Source organism: Leuciscus leuciscus (assembly GCF_965113295.1).
Source record: "Leuciscus leuciscus genome assembly, chromosome: 10".
In the NCBI taxonomy this organism is placed as follows: domain Eukaryota; kingdom Metazoa; phylum Chordata; class Actinopteri; order Cypriniformes; family Leuciscidae; genus Leuciscus; species Leuciscus leuciscus.
Genome location: NC_138734.1, coordinates 24,216,800 through 24,244,116, shown reverse-complemented (window position 1 = coordinate 24,244,116; position 27,317 = coordinate 24,216,800). Strand labels below are relative to the sequence as shown.

Here is a 27,317-nt window from a genome sequence, read left to right as displayed (position 1 = left end):
AGTTGAATTTGATCATGGGAACCCTGTTCAAAACTTGTGCAAGAAAAAGAATTACAGGCAAATAACTGAACATTCAATTAAACTTTATTTCATTTTGTGAAATAGTGAGAAAATCAGTCAAAATATACAAAAAAACTAAAATCAACTACAATTTTCACAGAATATGATCAAGATTTCTTTGGCTATTTTACCCGTTCTGATAAGGCACATCTATTCATCTGTAAACAACAACAGGCACTGCACGGAAAGAAACTGTAAAACTTAAGACATGAAATGAAAATAATTCATAGTGATTGTAAAATGGCACAGATGTAAAAAGTGTCTTGGCATTTTGTATCAAAGGAAAAAAAAAAACAGAGGATAATTTTTGAATTTGGCTTGATGATGACATTATTTATTTTTTGAAGTTTGTTTATGACTATCATTTAGTGTGTGAAGAGGTAGAAAATGACCACATCTAAATATTTATATAATATATATATATATATATATATATATATATATATATATTAAAACACAAGTACATTAGTTTAGCATGTTACCATTTGAAACACAAATAATTTAAAAAAAGGCAAAACCCCACAACCTAAGTGACGTGCTACTCACTTTCTGATGACAGACTGACACCTGGTGGCTATAATTGGTCTTTACACTGTGTAGATAACCTCTCAAGGGGTGGATAACATATCATATAGTAAACAATATTTATAGTAGAATATTTATATTTAATGTTTAAAATCATATAGAACAGCTGTATGGCTCTATAACAGATTTTTATGTATTATACATTAGCTTTTCCTTAAACAGGGATATTTTCACATGTCTGTCTGATACCTTTACTTCGAAGACCATGTTAAACAAAGGAATCCTGGATGCTGGTAAACACATGAAAACACCTGATAAAACACTACATCATTTGGAGAAATGCTGCACCTCACAAAAGCATGACAAACTTGGCACAGGTTCATAAAAAAATCAACACTAGATTATGGCGAATATTTAAAGGAGAAAAATACATAAAAAGGAATGCCCTCCATATTTAAACATTTAGTGTAAACAGAGATTAAACAGAAAAAAGTCCTTTACCTTCCATTACTGATTGTTTGGCCAAATTATGTTATACAAATATGAAACTGAAATTCATTACTACATATCTGCACTACCTTACCTGAATAGTGGCGAGAGGAATTAGATAAATGCATATACAGCATGCTATTTCATATAGTGATGGATGCATGTCCTATAATATCCGATATATATATATATATATTTCCAAGACAAACACAATAGGAAGCACCTAATACCAGGAAATGACAGCTTTAAGGTGTAAAAAGTGCTTGTAAACAAGTACATTTTCCTTCCAAGAAACATTCCCAAAAGAAAAAAAATGACTGTAAATACATGTGTAATACACCAGATAAAGTACCACAGGAACAGCGTGACCGTGAGCGACGTCAGATGTTGGTCAGGACGTCGCTGGTACTGAGGCTCACCGAGACGAGACCCGAGAGGTCATTGTTCTGTCGGTTTCCTTTGTCCCGCAGGTGAAGTGTGTGAAGCTGCTGCAGGTCAGAAAGGTCACCACTCAAGGTCGCCTGACCCATGAACGAGTCCTTCAGAAGGTTCTTGTTGTAGATCTGACAGACACAACAGAAAGTTAAACAAAGACTTGAGAATAACAGGCAGATTACAGAGGAGGGAAACTCCATTTATCATGACAATAGTTATGACAATAGTTAGAAAATAGACAACAGTTATGTTTCCATCCATCTATTTTTATTTGAATTTTGGGATATCACAAACGCTGGATAGAAACGGCAAGATGCAAATAAATTGTAAAAATGCAGATAAAAAAAATATATGGGCTCAATTGAGGCAGATAATTTTTTTATACAATAAGATGACATGCGCATAAAATATGATGGAAACATGATTACCGAATAAATCCCTTTAATGCGCATTCAAATACCCAGAATGGTCTTACACGATTGCATTCCCAAACACCAAGCATGTAAACAATATAACATGAGAGCATTTTAGGGCTGGACCCGAATATTCGTTCAGTGGGTTGGTATTTGATTTTCAATTTTGGGATTCGAATATTCGTTTTTTTATTTGTTGTTTTTTTCCGGACACCTGGCATCCCCCTCGAAACAGTTCTCATGCGCTTCAATGTTTACACTATAAAATCTGGCGAAATACAATACTCTTTTTACAATTATCTTATATAGCCTAGCCGTTTTTATAAGGATGGACAGTTGAAGGAACCCAACCTCGTTATACGTAATACATATATTTGCTTCTTCTAAGCCAACTAAAGTGTTCCCTACAACTGCAGTATTCTCTGTCTAGAGAGTGTGCATGAGCTTGTATTTTGGGTTAAGCTGCGTTGCTTTGAAATAGGGGAAAATAGAATAATAGAAACAAAATGTATAAGCCTTTTTCGTTATTTAGGGCTGTGCCGGTAAACTTGACAACCACACCACCGCAGTGGCAGAGTAGCAACGGCGGTGGTCCGCCAAAACACATTTTTTTTTGTATGTGAATGCTGTTTAACCATTTTACATGAATATTATGACACGAGTGAAGCACAAAGCTTTGTTTACAAAATAAAGAATAGGTTAGCAATGTTACATCGCAGCCATGGAAACATTTTGATTCATGACGAAAGAGTTGTGCATGAGCCCATAAATTTAAGCTTTTTTAAATATTTAACTTTATTATATTATTTAAGTTACCATTATTTATTTCAATGCTTTACATGCTTTAGTGTGTTAATTGTTTCATTGACGGAAGTGCTCAAATAAACACGCGTGTCTGTTACAAAATGGATATTTGAGCCTCGTTTATAAAAAAATAAAAAAATGTCCCTCCTCAAAAAACGTATATTTGGACCAGCCCTGTAGCATTTATTGCGTATTTATGATGTATAGGGGGAAAAAGCCACAGTGGCATTCCCGATTGCAGCAACTTCCATTTTTATTAGATATTTTGCTCTGATTTCCCAGGAAGTTTTGTTCTTTTAAACAGATGGGATGGAAACGGTGCTTTATTTGCAAATGTTTTATGCGATATTCCAATTTTGCGCAATGGAATTTTGTGGATGGAAACAGATACAACTGATTCCTAAAAGACTGTCACCTGAATGCAGATCGGCTCTTTCGGCTTCTTCCGGTAGAAAACAGCCTTCACGTCAAAGTCTGGGCTCTGTGTGTCTTTGTGCACCGTAGAACGAACCTTCTCTCCCTCACAGCTGATGATGACGTACGGATCAGACGCTGAAACAACAGGAAAACTCAGCCATTCAAAAACATCAAACTACTGGGTCAATTTATTCACAAATACAAGATCTGAATGCACTTATTTTCAATTATACACATATTGGTAACTGTCTTATTAAAAGCTAAACATTTTTCAAAGAAATATAGTAGTAAAAGTAGTTTGGCATTGAGTTGTCATGTGACATGCAAATCCTGAAATAGGAAATGACAGAGAACACAGCTGTAGAGTCTTATGACCGTCTCAAAGTTTCTTAAAATATCAGATAATTTAGTATTTTATGGTATCTCAAGATTTGTTCAATTAAAATCGCATAAATACAATAAAAGTACAATACTTCATCATCCTCATATATATAATTTATAAAACCATGATGAAAAGGAGGCAGGGTGAAGAATATCTTATATTTCCTGCCCCCTCAAAAAAAAAAAAAACTCAACATATCAAATCCCCGCCAATGCATAACGATAACAAATGAAACAAACTAGAAACCAAAACATCAACCTGAAACAGATTCCAAAGCAAAAGCAAACCATAATCACAACCATCATCATCACCATCAATTTCTATAAATATTCATCCAAAGCAAAAGCAAACCATGATCACAACCATCATCATCATCATCATCAATTTCTATAAGTGTTCATACAAATCCATTGTTTTCTCTTTAAATCTTTTTTTAAACTCAAATATATTTTTACATTGCTTTAGTTCATTCTGCAGAAAATTCCAAACTTTCACTCCCACCACTGAAGTACACATTTGCTTTGCTGTAGTCCTTGCAATTTGCTTCAAAGCAAACATGCTTGAAAAATGTTTAAAACATTTACAAGCCTTTTTTTATTTAATGTGTAAAAATGTCAAGTGCATATAATAACAAATATGAATAATAAAAAAAATAAAAAAATACCATTCTCCTAAAAACTTGGCACATGCATTTTGAACTAGACCACCCACCATCCCCCCAATTTTATACAACTTAGTTGTTCTTACATGTATCATGAACATGCTTGATTTGTTCAGAACTATCATATTTGATCTCTTTACGATATTTGGAAGACACTCTTATCCAGAGCATTTCTATAAGGTGTATTGTGTAAAAAGAGAACATGACATGACTTACATCCATCTGCGTCCTGAGCCTTGAGTCCGTCTGCTCTGTGGACGTGCACCTGTGTGACCAGCTTTGGATACCCACAACACCCCGTCCAACACGTCTGGGGCGGCTCGTCTTCCGTCAGCTCCCTTAAAACCACACAATCTTCATCGATGCATTCATTATTCATAATGAAAAAAGAAAATAATGTCCAATATACCAGTATTACTTGCAGGCGGAAGGTACATCCGTGAAGATACGCAACAGGAAGTCTCCCTGCAGGTAGGGTTCAAAGGTCGTCGGAATGATGACATAACGGCCCTCCTTCAGGTCCTTGCGCAGAAAGACGCTGCGGGAGTTAATGTAGATGGAGCTGCCCACCGTCTTCTGAATGCTGTGCATGCGGTACGTCCGGTTGAGCTCCACCTATCAGAGAACACATCTCGCTCAAACAGGTGTGCATGTGTGCATACTCCCAACGTTTTTTCTCCATTTCTGTCACCTGATGGAGTTTGGATTCCTTGCCAATGTCACCTTTCGGCTTGCTTAGTTAAAGTTGTTAAAGACTTTGAATTCAGTAAAATTATCGATTTAACTGCACTGACACATTTGGGTGAGAACAAAACTTTGAAAACTGAATTGAGCTGAATGATGACACTACATTAATCCGGATACATTTGAAAACGGCGTTTTCGTTTAGAAACGCTCTCCGTCCACACTAGCGTTTTCGGACGTTTCAGTGTGGATGAGAAACTTTTGAAAAACGCCTGAAAACGCTAAATTCACCTTTATTGCGCATGTGTAAAACCCCACAAAAGCTCACTGATATGATTCAGATGGAAAAATAAATAATGAAGTTATCGCGCAATTCTTCTGACAGGATAATTTTATTTAGTAAAATATCTCACCATTCACAGATGCGTCCAGGTCGCACGCAGACACCATATGTTTGGTCTAAAACGCGACTGCTCTCATGTATCACCGCAGGACAGCAAATGTGAGTAGGCTAAATTCTGTCATCTTTGCAGGACTGTGATATGAAGAGTGTGCAATGTAGAATATTTTTTAGCAACAGTGTGAAAGTGAATAGCACATAACAGGCACAATACTGGTATAAAGATGAATATCTATTGGTACAATATGCGTCACATGACTAAATTTACGTCATCGTTTTTAAATCCCTCCGGTTTCACAGTCCACACTACGACGCAAAAACGGCGTTTTCAAATGTATACGCTTTGGAGTGCGTTTTCAAAAAGCTTCGTTTTCATTAATAAAAACGCCGTCTCAGTGTGGACGGAAGGCCAAAACAGAGAGAAAAAGATGCGTTTTCAAACGAAAACGTATTAGTGTGGACATGGCCTAATTTTGCAATATCAACACTGTTATTGAACTGAATCGAACATTGTTTCCATCCAAAGTTGCCAATTTAACGTGTGCAAAATTAGAATATTGCATAAAACATTTGTGACTAAAGCACCGTTTCCATCAAATGTGTTCAAGAGAACAAAATCATCACTTCCTGGGAAACTGACACAAAATATCTGTAATAAATGTTTTTTAAGTTGCTGCAGTTGGGAAAGCCACTGTGTACACTGTGTGTACATCATTCATTATTTGCGTCTCTGTCAATAATGCAATGCAATAATCTCTGTCATGTTATCTTGCAGTTGGATGCCTGTTTTTTGGGAATGCAATCATGTGAGAGGCTTCTGGGAAGTCATTATACCAAATCATTTTGATGACAGACTGACTCATGCATTTCAGAACGACCAAACCAACATTTGAGATGCTGTGCGATGCGATTGGTCCGCTAATTAGTCTAGTTATCCAATCACATCCTCTGTTGAGTCCTTTGAGTATGTTGCACATCGAGGGATTTATTCAGTAATTGTGTTTCCATTACATAAATTTTTTATGCACATTTTTAAAATGTATGCACATATTGGTGTTTCTATCCAGCGTTTTTTATGCAATATCCCAAAATGTGCATAAAATAGCTATTGAACAGACTCGAGTCAAATAATGACATTGTCTTCTGTAGAGCTGCTTATAGCTGAATTGAACTCATTTCATAATTGATGAACTTTACAATGTTATTGAACTGAATAGATTCAACTTTGCACTGACTCAACTTGAATGATGACACTAATGTCTTTTTAGAGTTGCTTTATGGCAGATTTTGAATTTGCCATTAATTCGGATCTTTTCCGGTTTATGACTGTTATGAAGCTGCTTTGAAATAATGTGTATTTAAAGTGCTATACAAATAAAGGGGACTTGACATACTTTTTGGATATCAAAGCCGATGGCCACGTTCTCTCCTTTCCCTTCTTTGGATCGAGTTCTCTTGTCCTGCTGCTGTAGGCAGATCAAAACTTCATCCTCTGGCTTCGTCACGTCAAACACGTACTGAAAAACACAGTGACGCTCTTCAGTACACGACACATCTACACCACAAACACGCACTTATGAATGAGTGTCGCACCTGTGGGTTCTGGAGGAACGTGGCTTTGTGGTTAACGCAGCCTCCACATCGGTTCCTTAAAGGGTCGTCGTGGCGACTCCAGGAGCCTCGCATCACTTCCTCATCCCAGGTCTTGTGGATGCTCAAGTACGACGTATTAATCAAGCGGCACAGAATCAGGTCGGTGAAATACTTACAGAAATCATCAAAATCCATCCTGAGAGAGGAAAGATTAAGACACAGCAGTACGATAAAAAAAGACCATCAATAACAAGACAATGACAATACTGAAGAGTTTTGAGGAGTTTCAGTTTAAGTCCACGAGTTGATTCTAAAATAAAAGGCTTGATTGCATACTTTACATACATAAAATTCAGCTTTAAATGAAAGTTAAACAATAAGCAGTACAGCATGCGGTTGATTACCACAGAAAATATCAACTTATCTATTTTGGAAATAAAATGAATTTAATTTAGGCTAAATTAACCAGTGCGGTACTGGCGCGCGTCTGAGAATCTCCTGTCTGTGTGACACACACACACACACACACTCGTGAGCACAGAAAGCAGCTTCAGACAGCGCTTGAACGGACAAAAACACACAACAATGCCCATTATGTCAAGTCTCCTTATAAGCACAGTGTTAAATTAGCTGAATGAAGTCTTAAATGAACGTAAAGAGTTGTGAGAAAATGGGATGCGTATCAGATCAGAGTCATGTGCGTCAGGTCTTAAAGGGACAGCAGCCTAATAAACCCACTTCTGTCAGTCATTAAGGATAAAAGAGAAAATTACTCACTGCTCTTGACTGAATAACTTTTGTAGCTTTAATAAGGATTAATCTATATTTAATTTATAATTTATGCAGTAAAAACTGTTAAGTGTTTGATAACTTTATTCAATTTCTGTATATATCCTATATGTTAGACCTACCTGAAAATCTTAAAAGCACTGTTTACAAGGTTATATGGCTCAAAAACAATGAAAACAAGCGCAAATCAAAATCTGAACCAGTCTGACTGAGTCAACAGAAAAAAATTCAGCCCTGATATATTGAAGGGCACAAGTAAATGTGACATTTATTATAAAGGGTTTATGTGAAGATTATTTTAAGTCCACTTAAAAACGTTCAAAGTTATTATATTCTTTAAAAGCCTAATAAAATGTTAAAATTGATAGCTTTTAATTATACTGTAATGCTGAATGCTTATAATGGCTAAAATTGAGGGGGGAATTTCATATTTCATAGAGACCATCAGTAGCAGTATTGGTATCGGTGATACTGACCTTTGTTCATAAAAAAAATGCCATTAAACTGTCTTTATGTTGTTTCTACATTATTTGGAGATTAAATGTGAAATTATTACAATATAAAAAAATATTGAAAACTTTAATGTTAGGTGTGCTTAATCGCGATTAATTACAGAAAAATGTGTAATTTAATAAATTAAATGGGATATTTCAACACAATAAACAATAAAATACACACTATTTTGAAAAGTATAGTCGCAAAACGTTATGCACGTTCAAATATGAATAATGCAATAAAACTAACTTTGTGTGAAAAGTTACATGCAATGCAACATGTAACGTAAAAAATTTCAGTGCTCCTGTGTAAACCATGTTTACCATGTAAACCCAGTAACTTTCATATGATGCGTGCAAAGATGCCAGAACAGGATGATAACATTTATTTTTGCACCAAAGAATTAGTATAAGCGCTTTAACCAAATACAAGCTTCACATTTCTGCTTTTAAACCCTTTTTTAACGCTCTACTGACAAGCTGAAAGACGCAAAATTATTTTCTGTGGTTATCGACACCATGTCACAGACGGAGCTTAAGTTGGATTTGATCAGAATATTCCTTTGTTTAACAGATTTTCTGATAGTCCTTCACAATTTTAATGCACAAAGTCCTGAAACACAGCAAAACCTGTCAAGATATTAATCTCACCAGAACTCGCCATCATCCTCCACGGTCACACCCAACCGCTCTCGCTCACCCTTACTGACTCTCTTCCACTCTTCTGAGCTACAGATTCAGAGACAAACAGAAATGGATTCAGAAAAAAACAACAACATTATAGTGTGGTAATTCAATTTCCACTGTAATAAAGAATAATAATAATAAAATTGACAAATATGCCTGCTAACAACGCATTTCGCAAATGGCTCTGGTAACTGAAAATGTTTGCTTTTGCATTTTTGCTTTGATTTCGATCCCAGATTAATTTGGTGAATTTTTAAAAAAATATGCATTAAAGAAAAATCCCCACAGATGACATACAAGGAAAAAAATGTATATCATGGCCACAAATTAATAATTCATTTAATTAATTTGTTCCCTTGTTTTAGAAACGAGGAAACAAATTAGTACAACGTGGCCACGATTTCCTGAAACGAGGGAACAAATTAATAAATCATGGAAACAAATTCTTAATTCGTGGCTACAAAATTGTCTGCATATCATGTGCGGGGCTTTGTCAAATACTGTATTACAAATGTAAAAATTAGGTTTCCTTCAAATGTATGATTGATTGTCCCTCCCACATAAAAATGTAATTAGTAACTTAAATTTAATGAACAATATGACTCTGTACTACATTAAAATATAATTATTTTAATGGATTGGCAATGTAAGTATGATTAAAAAAAAGTATGTAAATACATTAATATGGAACTAAATGTATGTTATAAGGTCCCAGCACGGTCTTTCTGTCCAACAAGTGGTTTTTGGTTGAAGACCCCTGATTTAGGGCATTCTCTCTCACATTTAAATCTGATTTTCACTCCCAAAATCTTGCAAAGTGAACACGATCAGAATGAACTCAAAGACAATTGCTGTATTTGCATGAACAAAAAATGATTTAGTGCACCTTTACAATACTGAATACGACACCTGATGTTCAGTTTGTCCTCCAGTAGGAGGCAGCATGAGCACAAAAACACACAGAGCATTTAAAACATTCACAATCGTTGGTTTGAAACAAAGCGTCTCTGTGTCAGCATATTTCCTGTTTTTTCCATTGCATCTTTTTTTTTTTCATGGTTGCATGTGCATTATGCATTGTGCACAATAACGTTTATACTTTAATCCTTTTTCATTTATGAAGCATGTTTTGATTTAAATCATTTCTCTTCCTAATTGTTTAGGAAATGTTAGTATTAGGCAAATGCTTTCTACCAAATGGGAAATTTGTTTAGATGATCATTTGAAGTGCTTCTAGTCGCAAATCAAACTATTTACATCAAGGAAGGCCAGGGAAAATACCAGCTAAAAATAAGGCCAAGTCCCCTTTCCTATTGCACAAACAACGCTGACAGTTCAAATGCAGAAAACACTGTAATGAATTTAGTCTCCTGTAGTTGTGCAAATTTATGCTGGAACATCATGCAGAAATGCTTAAATGTGTACCGTCTGCATTAACGATAACCCACACACTAACAGCTTGCAGATGTTCACAAACCTGTCGCTCCAAGCTCCATTCCACTCTCTCTGACCCCACGGGTTCCTCATACGGATCATGGAGAGCTTCTCTGATTTGAAGAAGGCCAGGAAGCCGGTGCCCAGACGTACCTTACGCACGTCAGTTACAGCATACGCGTGACCTTTGACCAGGCCGCAGTCTAAACGGGCCTCCATGTCCGCCTGAGTGGTCGCCTACAGAAAAGAGAATCCATTAAACACAAATGCATTTGTTTTATGAGGAGTTTCAGTATGAGTCAATGAGCTGAACTTTAATTGGCCATTGCATACTAATTAAAAAAGCTTTAAATGAAAGTTAAACTCTGTGTAAAGCACCTGTGGCATGCTGTTGATTACCCATTTTGAAGAAAATAAAAATAATAAATAGAAATTGTGTTTACAGTAACGCACATATAATGGACGTCTATGAAGCAGGACATTACAACAGAATAAACAATAAAATAAACACTGTATTGAAAAGTATAGTCACGAAACATGCATATTCCAATATGACTAGTGCAATAAAAGACGCTAATGACATTTCTTATTGCATGAAACACAAATGCATGCAACTTGACATCAAACTCACTTTAATGGAGCAGCTGATCAGGCCTCCTCTGTTGTGGACCTTCAGAACCCGCTCGAACAGCTGATGACGGGCCTCTTCCTCCTGGTTAAACTTCCCTTCCAGTAGATCCATGGGCTCGGATACACCGCCAGTGAAATCCACCAGAGCATCACCTGTGTTGCCACCATCCAAAGCCTCATAACAACCACATAACCTGATAAATGAGGGATCAGATAAACGAACCAGTTTAGTGAAGGACATCATTGAAACATACTAATATGAAACATTTCTTATTATTATCATCATCATCATCAACCTATATCTGATATATCCCTCCAAGTGTCTACTAGCTTCATTCAATAAGGCATTTTTCTTTCTGTTTATACTGGTCGTCGTGGTACTTACTTGGCATAGGCTTTCTCCACCAGAGCACTCCAGAACTCATTACTGTCGTTGGAGTGGCAGTAGATGAGCTGCCCATTTGCGGTTGGCAGTCGGTCATCAATGACGACGTCCACCCATTCCCCAAAACGCCAGAACCGAAAATGAAAAATCCCAGCATAGCTCTCTGGTTTCTCCTTCTCCCATTCCTGGTCCTTCCAATCAGGAATAACCTATAAACAGCAAAATACAGTTTATTTTATAACTGGAGTCGACTTAACCTTACACTGACAGACCTGATGTAGATCAGAAAAATATGGTGAATAAAAACCATTAAAATGCATGGAATTACAGGAACTTATGGGTGAATCAAATGAAAGAACATGCCCAGGTCAAATTTCAAAGAAATAAAATATTATAAAAATTTTTTGCTTGAATAATTGTTTGGCAAAAAATGACCCCTATTTTAAGCACTGTTATTTTACTATTATAATACAATTATTATTTTAGTATTCATTTATATTTGGAATTTATTTTTCAGTTTAGTTGTTTTTAGTAATTTTAGTAAGTTTTTCATTTAATATTATATTTTAGCCTTATTTCAATTACAGAAAACAAAATGTAATAGTTTTATTTTTAGTTATATAATAACAACACAAATTAAGGACACTTAAGAATTGTTGAATTTCAGTACATTTTAGGCATTTTTTTCTCCCCACAATTCAGAATACCGTAATACTAAACTAAACTCATTCTAGAACAACAACAACAACAACAACAATAAAAATATTATACAGTAAGTGAAGAATTTTTAAATCATAGTACTTGTTATACTGCATTTGTGCTGATTAAAAAAATATTGGAATACAAAACTTTTATATATTTGGATTTTTGCTGTATGACGATGGAATAAAAATAAAGTAAAATGATCAGATGCCATTATGTTAATGACAATGTTGGGTTAATTGTAAGTAAGTAAATAAATAAATAAATGCTGTTAATCCAATGTATATTTAACCCATCCACACACACACACAAAAAAACTCCTGCAAAAAAATCCTTAAAGTTTTTTGAACAGCAGCAAGCATCTGTTGCCTAGTGCTGCAATACGTCAAACTCTAACAGCGAGTCTCCGGTTGGTTTGCTCCTCCTCCTGCTCCCAAAACTCATCCAGAGGCTCAGAGCATGTGAGGCAGAATCAATAAAGTCCCCAACTAAATGAGGCTTTTTGCCCGTGGGGGCCACAGAAGCGGGTGGGGATGGAAAGTGAAGGTTGAAAGAGGAGAGAGTTTATTCAGTCGCACACAGACACAAGCCACGAGCAGACGGCTCCTTCCTCAACTTGAAGACTATCGGGTCATGGGTTCGGATATGGAGCTGACCTTCACCGAGGACCTGCAGCTGACGGAGGTGATGCGTTTGAGGGTGCAGTCGCTGCAGCAGAGGGGTCAGAAGAGGCAGGACGGCGAGAGGCTTCTCCTGCCGTACGAGTCCGTCTACCGGCTGGACTTCAGCGAGCAGGAGCTGACCTTCTCCCACTGGAACGTGACTCTGCAAGGAACGGGCCGTTTCACAGTCACCGGCATCTGCCAGCTCTGGACGCCTGACCTGACCAACCTGATGACCAGGCAGCTGCTGGAGCCCATCGGCCAATTCTGGAGGAACGCCGGAGATCCTGACGATCTGCCCATCAAATGCCTGGAGGCAGACATCCAGGAGTTCGGAGAGAGGATAGCCGAGCTGGCGAAAGTGCGGAAAGTGATGTATTTCCTATTCGCCTATAAGGAGGGAGCGACGAAAGAGAAAATCTCTTGCTCTTTGACCTTCAACAAAAACAAGTGACAGATCGAATCCTAAAACCGCAGACAGGTTAGATGCTCTATGTAATGGTCAGTAAAAACCTTTTTCTTTTACCAATCAACGAAAGCCCTTTGTGTTAAAAAAAAAAAGATTCAATTTCTTTAGCTCTTGTCCTCTGTAGTTTCCTGAACTCCATGATGGTTTCATTAACCTGCAGTCCAGAAAAATGTAGGAAGATTGTTTGTATGCATAAAGCTATTGCTGGATGATTTTGTCTGGTGCACATGTAAACCAATGCCAGTATGATGCTTATAGAGCAAATCTACAGTCAAATAAATTGTGTTGTCAATCATTCTGTTTCTGTATGTGAATGTTTTGTTGATATGGTGAAGGCATCTGACTGGAAGGTCAACTGAGACAGACTCGGCCAGTGTCCATCACTAACCACCACACAACTGGATCAATATCGGCATTCAATCAATGTGCCCAGCCTTCAGGCAAATGCCACACATTAGTTCTAGGAAGTCTGACTCATTTCCATGAACGGGTTCTTTTTAACAGTTTGTTTCAATGAACCGGTTCAACAAGCCAATTCTTCAGTCCTTTACGTCATCAAGTGTTTCCGTTAACATTTTGTTTGACAACTGAAAGGATAGTGAGTTGTATAAGAATCAAACTAGTTCAGTTCAATTTGTGAACTGGTTCATTGAAATAATCCAGCAAAATAACGGTTCTCACACATACAGCCACCAAAATGTTCTCTGTGTGCTATGAAACAAGGCAACTAAGCAGTCAATAAATGGAAATCATTTAAATGTGCCTGTCAAAGAAATAATGTTACTGTGTCAACATAAATTTCTCACAATCTTTGAAAACTTTTTCCCCAGGTGTGAACATCTATAGCTCTGTTCCAAATAATGGTTAAAAAAAAGAAGAAAAAAAACAGTATTTTTGATATAATTTTAAAGTGAAATAGTTACACGTTACTACATGTACTTACTATGGTAATAACCGTGAATTATACGTAATTACAAATAGCCTAACTCACCCTAAACCAAACCCTAACCTTAACCGTAACTTTACAAGTATGTAGTTAATATTACTCATCTATTTCTATGTACAACTATTTCACCTTAAAATAAAGTGTGACCTCAAATCCCAATTGATGACCCAAAAATGACCAAACTGTTGATGGGCCCCACTGACATATTTTTTTCCCATACTATGGAAGTCAATGAGGCTCATCAACTGTCTGGTTACCAACATTCTTCAAAATATCTTCTTTTGTGTTTAGCAGAAGAAAGTAATACAGGTTTGGAAAAACTTGAGGGTGAGTAAATGACAGAATTTTTTTTTTTATGGGTGAACTATCCCCAAGTTAGCATTTTACTAATAATTATAATAACAATAATAATAATAATAATAATAATTTATTACATTTATTTAGCGCTTTTCTCTGCACTCAAAGTGCTTTACATATGGAAGGGGAAATCTCCTCAACCACCACCAATCAGCAGCATCCACCTGGATGATGGGACGGCAGCCATATTGCGCCACACCCCACACCAGCTAATTGGTGGAGAGGAGACAGAGTGATGAAGCCAATGAGTATATATGGGGATGATTAGGAGGCCATGATAATGTATAGAGGACAATGGGCCAATTTGGCCCTACTCTTTTTCGAAGAACATCCTAGGATTCTTTGCGACCACAGAGAGTCAGGACCTCGGTTTAACGTCTCATCCGAAGGACGTGCTTTTTGACAGTTTAGTGTCCCCGTCACTATACTGGGGTGTTAGGACCCACACAGACCACAGGGTGAGCGCCCCCTACTGGCCTCACTGACACCTCTTCAAGAAGCAACCAGGAGTCTCCCATCAAGGTACTAACCAGGCTCAACCCTGCTTAGCTTCAGTGGGCAACCAGTCTTGGGCTACAGGGAGAAATGGCTGCTGGCAAGGTAACTATGCAACACTCTAAGAAGAATAAAAATAGACAGCAAAAACAAACCATTTTAATAGGACAGTTTTATTGATATTTCATGCAGTACTAAACAGGTTTATTATTGTTAACTAAAACTATTATAAACATTTTTGTTAATGAAATATATTTTTGAAAACATGAAACATTAGAAACGCTGCCTTGGCAACTAACCAGAATAAGCATAAGTTGAAGCATAACAATACTAAAAGGAAATAAATAAAAACTAAAAGTAAAATAAAACTACAGTGGAAATAAAAATAAAGTAGTAATATTGAAAACATTTAAACAAAAGCGCATTAAAAATGACAAAAAAACTAAAAATATATCAAAATATAGGAAAACTAAGAAAAGTTTAAGAAAACTATAACAATAGTACATAAATAATACTAAAATAACAGTGGTACTGAAAAAGCATCAAGTAAAGAGTCAACAATTCTTTTAATTTAATAAGCAATGGGTTCTGGGATTGTTTTCTCTATTAAGCACAGATGTGATGCTGCCTTAGAATATGGTCAAAAGGAGATTTTAAATTGCAACATAAGGTCACCGCGTACCTAACTTTAGCACCTTTATATGCCTAGGTAGGCAGTTCACTAGGTATGAGTGTGTGGCCAGATGAGATCTATGAGTGTGTGTCTGATGGGGCTCTTCAGGGGAACCGCAGGAAGAGTTAGCGGACAGTAATTAGACCTCAGGAGGAAACAACTTGTCTAGCAGAGATAGAACGCACAACAAGGAGGGATTCTAGTGCTCAGCGTACTGTATCCGTGTAAGGTGCATTACTGCAAGCGCTGCGGTGTGACAGCGACAGGCAGGACGTCCCTTGAGGCTCTTTAATGAGAATTACGTGGAGCGACACCAACGGATGACGTACGACTGTAAGCTCTTGAGTAAATGGAAGTACTTTAAAAAAAAAACTTTTTCCAAGCATTTGGATCTGGAAAACTGTAACACATGGAAACAAACAAGTCATCTCGTGGGATCTGATGTTTGTCCACGACTGTGCATCGTGTGTGGACACAAATGAAAATAGAGCAAGCCAAGGTGATAACCCCAAGTCTCCAATTAGTCACAAGCCATCAATGCGATCTCATTCAATCTAAGCAAGACTCGTCCTAATAATGCATAATTTTCTCAGTAAGCACATCCCATGGCTCAATTTGTAAGGATTACAGTGTACCTGCAGACACAGTGTAATGAGGAAAGATCACATTATGTGAGAAATGATGACCTTACATTATAGAGGAGTCACCGGAACACTGTAAATAAAACAGTAACAAGAAAACAGGAAAAAGGTTTCTCATGATACATAAGTTTCATAAAACGCAAACAAACATGACATACTGAAAAAAAATGCGATATGCGATAACTCATTAAATAATGCGATATTCGATATGCGATACGATAATGCTTAAAGTGTGTAAAATAAACTTAAATTATCTTTCAAATATATTTAAAATTACATAACCAAATACATGTTTCACATTCTTTTTGTGACAAGAAAACATCCCTACAACTTCTGAAAGTGAACAGCAGTGTTTTACTGTAGCATAGGAAGTGTTATTTTAACATCAGTGTAAACCACGGGGTTTAGGGTTTCAGGTAGGCCTACATTAGGTTTATTTAACAACAGAAACTGAATAATCAAATGTAAAAAAAACAACAACAAACAACTGCTTAGTTTTCACTGTATGAATTAAATATATACTGATTCTTATTAAAGTTATTCAGCCAAGAGCTGTGAGTGATTTTATCTTTGTCTTTTGTTCATGACACGTAATTGCAAGCTGTTGCGATATGCATATTGCGATATATACATATGCGATATTTCGATATATTGTGCAGCCCTACTTGTTAGACAGACAAACGTTTAAAAAACTGTGCCATTCTAACATTGCATTCACTCCATGTCTGATTGTTTTGTTAATATTGCAAAAATGGCTTGTGAAACTTTTGGAAGCATCAGTAAAAATGTGTTAAAAACTACAACGGTGTTGTTAATGTTAACTAAAACTCAAAATCAAACTAATAAAAAAACAAAAAGGCTGCAATAAAATATAAATATTAGATTAAAAACTTAGAAAAACAATAATTAGAAATGTTGCCTTGACAACTAACAGAAATTAAGTATGAACTAAAATGACTAAAACTGATTACAAAAATAAATTTAAGCTAAATAGAAATATTAAAAAAACTAAACAAATCAACTAAAACTTAAACTAAAATTAAAATGAAACTGAAAAATCTCAAATGAATTATAAATTATAATCAAAATATTATTAAATACAATAATAGCTTATTTCTCTTCTCTCTACAGCCCTTAGCAAACACTTGGACGGGATTTATCCCAGAGCCAATATGCTGCTGTAGTTTTCCAGTCTTGGCAGTTAAGGGCTTTATATTTGGCATCAGAGAGGCAGAGTCGTTTGTTTTTAAGGTCAGCCTCGATCTGTTTTGTCCAGGTTTTCTTGGGCGACATTTGTTCAACCTTCCAGTTCGCAGGCCGCTGCCGCCATAGTCATCGATATGGTAGACGTCTTTCATTCATTCAGCATACGTGACCGAACCACAGCACCCTGCACTTTTGGATTTCTTCGTCGACTGTTGGCTGATTCCCACACCTCAGTCTGATGGTGTCATGTCAAAGCCGGTCACAATACTACCTAGTATTCATCGCAGACAACGCATTTGGAACACTAAATCTGCTTTTAGCAGCGTGTTTCAGATCCCTATAATAATACTGGTATGTATGATAAGAATTTTTATTTTGACTATGACATTATGCTTCCTCCATAAGCACCATTCGACCATAATCTAGACCAATTCTGCCGTGGACTTCTGCCGTTGACGTCACTGTCTTTTCCTGCACCAGCAAGCCAAGGTACTTGAATTCACTAACTAGTTCGATTTGGATGCCATTAAGGTAGTGGACTTGTGAACCATCTGTTGTCATGACTTTAGTTTTGTCAATATTGATGGTTGATACGTTTTGGCTGTACTGGCGATATCATAAGAATATCAGTGGCATCTTTGTCAACGTTTGCGAATACGGCACTATCACCAGCGAACATTAGATTGGTTATAACGTCAACATCTCCAAAATGGACACCTGTCCTGGTCAGCTTTCCTCATGATCGAGTCGAGTCGCAAACAGTAATGGTGAAACCACACAACATTGCCGAACTCCAGATCGAACAGGAAACTCACCCGAGAGCTCACTGTGGATGCGGACGCATATATAGAACATAAATAATAATACTAAAATAACAATCAGTTATGTTTTGCATTATATGGCATAATGTTGTGCATCATAGGCCATAATTTTTCAACAGAAGTGTGTTTATGAATTTATGCAAAAAAAATTGTTATGAAAATTTAGATTTTCTTTTGAAATAAAAAAAAACATTTTGTAATGAAACCTCGCAATTTAATGATTCTAGCAAATATAAACAGTATATATCGGTGACGACACACCATGGACAGATAAAATACAAGTCAACAAGTGTGAAATATGTAATATTTTCCAGGCAATGATAATTAACCCTAAGGGGTCGAGCAATGATGACGTTTCACTACCAGCTAGAACGCGATGGAATAGGTTGTAAATGTGCCAGTCTAGACTGAAGGAGAATGATTTCCCACAGCATAGACCACCAGTGATTGGGAAAAACAGTGCCCGTACTCCCAAGGTACTCCCCGTTGTTTGAAATTGTGTTTGGGGTGGGGGGCAGGGGGTTTGTGAGCAGTCAGAGAATTGGCCCACTTTGAGCACTGGAATAAGCTCTATATAACTCATATGATATTTCCCACATCTTCTGACTAGTATATCCTGCTTATCAGTGAACTCATTCTTACAAGAGGGAATATTAACTTGCATGGACATTTAACCTATTCATTAACCAAACTAATGATAAGGAGGTGGGCGTTGAGATGAACCGCTGATATCGACGATTACAGAGCAGTTGTTCAAATCCTTAAAAACATATCACAGTAACCATCAATCCAGACAAAATACCATACACTCTTAAAAATAAAGTTTGTTTTTTTGCATCTACGATTCCATGAAGAACCTTTCACATCCATGGACCTTTTCCATTCCACAAAAGGTCCTTTATAGTGGAAAAGGTCCTTTAAATGATTATAATGTTCTTCACACTTGGTTCTTTTAAGAACCGTTCCCTGAAAGGTTTTATGGGGAACCAAAAATGTTTTTTCAATGGCATCGCTGCAAAAACCCACCCTTCTAGAACCTTTTGTTTTAAGCGTATAGCTACAAACAATAATTCAGAGTAGCAAAATGTAACTGAACGGCCATAAGAATTCATTAGTCCCATCTGCAGTGAGGATACTAAATAGCAGCAAGATTTGATCATCTTTGTCATGTTGGTATGCATGCATGGCGTTAAGCCTGAAACAACATTTTCTATGGTACAATAAAGTATACTGTACCTCACCTTACCTTACCTTAGTTACTAGAGTTATTTTAGTTCAAATAAACGTGGTTAATTGGTATTAGCTATCACGGTCAATTCTAATAAATAAACATTCTGCAAGGGTTCTTTCATTCGGTCAGTGCTATAGTTTGAATGTATGCACATTTATCCAAAGCGACTTACATTGTTTTCAAGATATACATTTGATCAATTCATGCATTTTCCAGGAATCGAACCCGTGACCTTGGCGTTGCTGACTCTGATTTTTTTCTAACAATTTTTCAATATCTCACACTACATTTTAAGACACCATGTCAAGTTAAAAGAGATTGGTAACTATGGTATTCAGGCATGTTTTTAGTATGGGAACAATGATGACATGAACTCACCTTCTGCCACAGAGCTTCTCTGGAGGCTAGACTGGAACACGCTGCCACAAACCAGCAGTTTCCCAGCTGCCCCTGGTGCAGGTCATGGGCACTAATTCCATTCACAAACAAGTGTGGGTCTTCACAGAGCTCCTGTTATAGAGAGACAAAGAGATTCCCATGATTCAGTGCTCCATATCCACACATACAACAGAGTCCAGTTACAGAAGGACCACAGCCGCAGGGCAGCGTGTTTTTATTAAAAAAGAAAACCGAGCACCTGTAATTCAACCAACCAGTGTCATTGAGGCACAACAACTTTGAGTACTGCTGAAATGGCATTCTGTTCATCCTAAGACTAACTAACTACACCCACTTATAAGATTAGTTTAAGGTTAGTTTTTTTTCCTGAAACGCAAAAAACAAGTTGAAGCTTGAAGCAATCTAAAGGTGTTGATGCCAACAAAGGAGAAACTTTAAATGGATAGTTCAACCAAAAATGAAAATTCGGTCACTCACCCTCAAGTTGTTCCAAACCTGTATGAATTAATTTATTCTGCTGAACACAAAAAAATATATATTTTGAAGTATGTTGGTAACCAAACAGTCGATATGCTCCATTGACTTCCATAGGATGAAAAATAAATTAAAAAATACTATGAAAGTCAATAGGGTCCATCAACTGTTTAGTTACTGACATTCTTATATTCAAAATATTCATACAGGTTTGAAACAACTTGAGGGTGAGTAAATTATGACAGAATTTCCATTTTTGGGTGAATTATCCCTTTAATGGTTCCCTACGATTTTCCACCCAAAAAAAAAAAGAAGAAAAAAAAAGAATTTTGATGGTTAAATGTCTGAAAATTATGAATTTAAGATATACTATTAGTATTGTATTTCTGTAAAAAAAAAAAAAAAAAAAAAAAAAAAAAAAGTAATTTTATACTTTAAATTTTTTTTTTTTTTTTTTTTTTTTTTTTACAGTTAACTAGTTATTACAATGGTAATATTTTATTGGTGTTTATATTATGTGACTAATATATGCCTAAACAAATAATCATTATAATAAATATGACTATTATATTATTATGCTATTTACACATATAAACACAATATAATTTTTTTTTTTTAAAACAGAACAGATAGTACCGGTATTATTTCAGATGCTAAAGAAAACAACAGCTGCAGTGAGGAAGAGCTGCTTCATGTGACATTCATGAGTCTAGGTCTGTATTTGCCACCGGCTGCTTCGACAAACAGTATAAACGTTGCAGTTCATGACACAGGAGGTCTTCAGTAGACGGATGATTGTATTGCACTTGTTCAACTGCATTGCACTCACATGCCCGAACAGAACACCGTAATTCATGACGGACGGTGAACAAGGGAGTGTCCTGAAGCAATGCTCCCTAAACGCAAACACACTGCTCTGTGTGTGTGACCGACTGTTTAGTGGTATTTGCAACTGCTCATTCTTAGCATTAAACTTTGAGGTGTAACGTTTGTATTTCTGACATGAATGATTCCTTAAATCATGCGCTTTGCTGAGGAGAGTCACTGTTACTTTACTAAGTCATCAGAAGCACCATTTTCACCTGGAGGATGATAAAATGGGTAGAAAAAAAACAATAAATCACATATGAACCAGAGCCAAATCTACAGATCAAAATCAGTGAGCAAACAAGGTTACATTAGCCGCTCACTAGCTAAAACAACCTTTAAGCTTGTCTAACATTGACAATCCATTCAGTGGATTACTTAAAACCTCATGCATATTTAACTAGTTAATGGAATGCCAAAAGGACTTTTCCCACAGCCTTTAATGGACTGGGTCTTTTAGGCTTGTTTTTGTGTGATGAGCTTTAGCTAATTGCTGCTGTGAAGACACTGAAAACAGTAGGGAAGGTTCATATAGTACTATTAAGAAATTAAGCTAAATTTATCTTAAAGACCTTTTATCTATAGGCTTTTGCTTAAATTGTGCTTATCTATGAATTTCTGAGCAAGTTGGTTATAGTATCTGGTTATAGTTTTTCTGGAAAGACATTAATGCTTTTATTCAGCAAGGATGTATTAAATTGACCAAAAGTGACAGTAAATACATTTATAAAGTTACAAAAGAATTCTGTTAAAAAATTGTAAAAAAATTATAATAAAAACAATTATATATATATATATATATATATATATATATATATTCAGAAAATTCAGATTTGCATCAAAGGAATAAATTACATTTTAAAATATATTCAAACACAAAACAACTGAATTTTTGATCAAATAAATGCAGCCTGGGTGAGCAGAAGAGACCGCTTTCAAAAAATCTTACTGAGCCCAAACTTGAATGGTAGCGTACTAAATATTGCACATAAAAACTGATTTTATCAACGACCTTAAGCCACCCATTTCTGGCATTGTTTATCTACATACGTCCTGGTTCAGATTTATTTATATGCTGAAAAAACGGATTAATTTATCACACAGCATGACAGCTACAGGAAATTATTCTTGTACACAAACCTTTACTCAGGCACATTTCTAAACAATAACTATTATAATCTTTGGCTAAATATAATATTCACAACAGAGTCGAGCAGGGGACTGCATGTAGAGGTTATTGTTTTAACTACAAACACCTGGCATCAGTTTAAATGCGCATGTTACAAGTGGTGTCCAGTTACACAAGATCTACGGCCAGAAGAGCCACGCCTACCATAAGCACAGAGCTCAGATATGATTAATGACTACATCCAGGTTATTTAGGACACGGGTTTAATCTAAGCAGCCATAACTGATAAGTGTATTAAGAGTTACTAAAGGCAACTAATTATCAAGTCTTTCGATACATTCCTTCGTAATTAGTGTCGTTTGTTAACTATTCCTTTTGTAATACTTTAAGTAAGGGATTTCGATGAAGCCCCTCCTTCTGAAATACGAAATGTGCTGTGATTGGTTAGCTGACCTTTGTGATTGGCAGTTGTTCAGGAAATGTCCTGCCCCTCCATAACTGCTAGTTCTTCTCTAGTCTAAATATAAAAAAACTAAGGATGGCGTCAATTTCAAACCAATTCAAGCCCGATTCAGATCCTGACAATGTTAACGATCAAGAGGACAGTGCAGAATGGATTTCACAGGACTTTTCATAGTGGTATGTTTGTAATTTTCTTATACATTATAGATATGATGTTATCCATCATTTAATCGTGATAATTGTCGGAAAATGAAGCTAATACAAACAGTAATCGATTGCAAAATCATGGCTAATTTTTCTAAGGAGTGGTGAACAACCTTACAAAAGCGAGAGCTTACAAAAGCAACAGAAAACAAGCTGTTCTCCAAAAAATTTGCAGCGCACAGATAAATGTTTAAAAATAAATTAACCACTCTACGTTCTTCAGCCTTAAGAAGGTCAAACAAATGAGTTTTGGAAATGTGGAAAAAACAGTGTCTCTGTCTTCTCTAATACCGAGTTCACACTACACAATTTTATGCCCGATTTTCGCTCGCCAACAGGTTTTAGGAGATCGCCGACAAATGCCAGAAATCATCAAAATGGCAAAAATGCCTCGACCCCTTAGGGTTAATTAATTATCATCGCCAGAAATCATAGGCAAATCGGTGGTCGTTCACGTGAGTGACAATCACGCAGTGTGAATGATCAAAGATGCGCTTTGAAAGAATCGCTGGTGATTCAAAATCCTGCTGTGTGAATGTGTTCTGATTGAAAACTACATCGGCGATAACCCACAGCCAATGACAGGACAAGATACAGAACCACGGGAATTTAAAGGGAGGAGTTATAGACCATAATATCAGTATTTTAATAGATATATTTACAATTATATCAAACAGAAACAAATCTCAATTTATATTAGCTTGACCCGCAGCAACAGCAGCACATTGCAAAATTATTTATTTACCCCCAACTCTCTTTGCAGAACACACAATCCTTGCTCCCCTCGTCTCCCCAACCATTTCCTCCTGCATGATCTGTTTTTTTTCTCTCTCCTTTTCGCTGCAAATCTTCTTGCAGGCTATAATTTTTAACAACAATTTCAGTCTCGCGAGAACTCTGGTCTCACGCACACTTGATCTTGCTTTATTTCATATGTGTTTGGTTGTGAAACATAGTTTGCGGACCAGACAGAAGTTGTCGGCGATTCTTTCTTTTGCAAAGTCATGCAGTGTGAAACCTCCTGTCGCTGATCCATTGTGCAGTGTGAAACCTCCTGTCGCTGATCCATTGTGCAGTGTGAAAACGGCAGCAACTGAATGTTACCCCAGATAGTCACGCAGTGTGAAAAGAACAGTGACCCGACTACTTTGAAAATCATGCAAAAATCACCATTTTTTGCGCATTCCGTGGGCGGGGATTATTTAAATGAGTAACATTGTGACTTCATAAGATCCGGAAAAATCGTGTTGTAGTCGAAACGCGCCATTCATTGTAGTTCTTGAAAAGGGGATTCTGTTAAATAAAATATCTCCCTTTGGAGATATAAAACACCTTTATTCAATCATGGCGTAGGCATTTAAAAAGAAGTAACAAGGTTCTTTATACCTTTGGTCTCTTCCAGGTGACTTTTCCAATGCGGTTTCCATGATAGAAGAGCGACTGGTCCACCGGGAGGAAGAGTGGGTCTTCAAACAGAGTCCTGTTCTGCTGGCACTGTTTCCTCAGGGCTGAAAACTGCTGCCCTTCAAACGGCTTCACTGACGAGAACATCCTGCAGTCTGGATCGACACACAGACACAAGATCAGAATGCAGGAATGTTCTGACGGCGTTGGGATTACTTTACTGCAATATCTTCTACATTTGCCTGTTTTCAGAAGAAATAGGGTAGTAATTCAGAACAAGAACCGAGTTATGAGTGTCATTTATAAAACATCCCATAAGGCTAATGTAGACACACTGTTCTGGATGCGTTTCTCTGGCGTGAATAACATTCAACACAGTTTGACGCTCAGCATACAGTGCAAATCTCTGGAAAAAGAACACAAAAATGAAAACCCAGAAGCTTGGACATTCTCCCAAACATATAATTTTGTGTAAAAGACAATAATATACCAGTGTATTAATCACAGTACAAGACACTTGTTTTGTATTACAAGTTTTCTGATTTGTTATGTTTAAATATGCAAATGAGCTAATCTAATTAAATACTCAATTGCATAAATGTCCAGCATAGAAATATGAACACGGGATAAAGCCAAGTACAAAATTCATTTTGAAGACATATTACAATTAGAGTTTTTTTACAGGTTTTTTTTTTTAATCACTCTATAAATCAGAAAATACTTTCAGAAAAGAAAAATATATCATGTTTTTAGGAATAAAATGTTAAATACATATCAGGTGAATGATACATGAACAAACCCTTCAGAGTATAAATAGAAATACACCTGTAAACTATGGTGTATGTTAAGCTGCTGAAGTAGAGATTTCGGTCTCAAAAATTACGGCCATTAAATATATGGGTTAAATGAAATCTACAAATGCAAATAGATAAAGTGTAATAAAACAATCACTTAAATGTGTATTTTGGATGTTTTCCTTAAACTATTCTGAAAGAAGACACGTTATGGAAGAGAAATCTAAGGCCGTAGTGTCTCGCCTCAAGAATATGGGTTTGGAATGACATGGCAGCCAGAAAACTGTTTAACATTCATGCAGAATAATGACCAGACACATGATCAGTGAAACATGAGTCAGTGTCACACTGTCAAACCAGAACAGCCAAAAAGGGGAAAAAAATGTTTGATAAACACCATTGGCCCCTCCTTTAGTTTACTGTATGGTTCTGCTTTTTATCACTCAGGGGTCGTCCTGCAGGATCTGCAAACACTCACAGTCGTAAAACTATTACACACGACTGTGAGAGAGAGGAAAGATCGATACGAAGCATAGATTAATCTGTTTAAGACACCATACACCCATCCAGACTGGAACCACACCATCCAATTGACAGCACAAATGATCCTAGTTTCTGAAGACAAACACAACATAAATCCCTTTCACCACACATGGCTCTTCATTCTCGACTATCAGGATCATGAGAATGAGTCAGCGATGGTGTGTTTTTAAAGAGGGTGCGGTGCGTCTTCAACTGGTGACATTTATATGGGCAGTTTGAAAGGCCTCAGAAAGTATCTGGACACTTATATTGTGGCAGTTTCACTGCATTAAAAAATATATCAAATTATGTTATCTTGCTCTAATGCTAAAGGATCTCTTCTCTTAATATTTCAAGATGAACATTTACTGTTAAATCATGTTCAATCGTGAAAATCAAATATGATCCATCAGGCTTCTGAGGAACGTTTATTTTTCCATCTCTCAATCATATTGCATTGCATTGCATTATATGTTTCGCCCCCACAATAAAAACTGCAGATAAAACTAAGCATTTACATATCATCTTAAGACATAATTATTGGGAGATATAGAGTGACAAGTTGACAACTGATATTTAAATGCATTCTCATATCAAATTATATGCATTCATCTTACTTTCATCAGAATCTCATCTTACTTTTTGGTCTTATAGAAATCAGCAACTGCACCAAAATGCATATTTTTGCTCAGTTTGGGCCTCTGAATAAAATTGAGGTGTTTTTCCCCTCCATATTCTTACTACGTAAAAGCCTGATGTGTCAAATACGATAAAAACACATAGACCAATTGTAACTTTAACTTTTTGTGAACTAACTGAACATGACTGAACATGCATAAACAACTCATTGTTAGAGGGACAATGTTTTTTTTTGTTTAAAAAAATAAAAAAATCTGTATGTTTGGAATGTAACATTTTCAGTAGAGAAAATGTAATACAATGTTACGAAGAACTAAATCAAGTTTCCCATAGTTTTGACAGTTGTTAGGGATTATTGGATACATTAATAAGCCTATGATAAATATTTTATAGAGACTGCACTCACAAAATTTAATTAATGAGTTTTTCAAGCCAGGAAATCACAAAATAATTAATATTGTTATGAACATAGAACCCTGACAAATGTATCACAATAGCAAGTTCATTTCCAGACAGTTTCGGTGTACCTCCCCCTTTTCAACATTCCACACACATGCAAACAAACTCAAAACATGTCACAACAAAAGCACTAAAAGAAGAGAAAAACACAGCATAGAAGTGAGATGTGTAGCCACTTGAACACCCCCCAAAAAGTGACAAATTTGAAAAGAAAAAGGAAAAATTTCAGTAAACATGAGCCCGTAATGTTGCAAGAACCTTAAATTCCTTAAATTACCTGCAAAACTCTTCGTGTTTTCCCCAGCTGGTTGAGGATATTCAAATGAGGAATGAACAGATGCTTCTTTTAATTTACTAATTCATATGCACAGATGAGAGACATTCACAGTTCAGAGCCAGTTTTCTCCTCTAACCTCCAGAGACTGTAACCCACTGGACTGTGTTTTTCTGTATCTATTTCCTCGTGTCTTTCATGTTCT

The 27,317-nt window shown here is 36.4% G+C and overlaps 2 protein-coding genes across 2 annotated transcripts; one reads left to right on the top strand and one right to left on the bottom strand.

The window, feature by feature from the left end:
• Positions 1-66: 66 nt before the first annotated feature.
• Positions 67-27,317, bottom strand: capn5a (calpain 5a). Its single transcript, XM_082182970.1, has 13 exons — positions 27,116-27,317; positions 24,407-24,579; positions 19,864-19,995; positions 11,283-11,491; positions 10,899-11,091; positions 10,311-10,504; positions 8,798-8,875; positions 6,864-7,059; positions 6,665-6,787; positions 4,605-4,801; positions 4,403-4,524; positions 3,142-3,278; positions 67-1,637 (listed from the first exon to the last, which is right to left on the bottom strand). Exons 2-13 carry the CDS (start codon positions 24,569-24,571, stop codon positions 1,455-1,457), a joined length of 1,929 nt encoding a protein of 642 aa, XP_082039096.1. The 5' UTR covers positions 24,572-24,579; positions 27,116-27,317; the 3' UTR covers positions 67-1,454.
• On the top strand, positions 11,498-19,856 carry ompa (olfactory marker protein a). The gene has a single exon (XM_082183116.1). The coding sequence runs from the start codon at positions 12,477-12,479 to the stop codon at positions 13,098-13,100; it is 624 nt and encodes a 207-aa protein (XP_082039242.1). The 5' UTR covers positions 11,498-12,476; the 3' UTR covers positions 13,101-19,856.

Bases quoted from the DNA above. Each gene is read 5' to 3' on its own strand.
- ompa (XM_082183116.1), top strand. From the start codon at position 12,477: ATGAGGCTTTTTGCCCGTGGGGGCCACAGAAGCGGGTGGGGATGGAAA.
- capn5a (XM_082182970.1), bottom strand. From the start codon at position 24,571: ATGTTCTCGTCAGTGAAGCCGTTTGAAGGGCAGCAGTTTTCAGCCCTG. The intron at 11,092-11,282 runs GTAAGTACCACG...CTCATTTATCAG, and splicing joins GTGGAGAAAGCCTATGCCAA to GTTATGTGGTTGTTATGAGG. The intron at 8,876-10,310 runs GTTTGTGAACAT...CTGAATCTGTAG, and splicing joins AATGGAGCTTGGAGCGACAG to CTCAGAAGAGTGGAAGAGAG.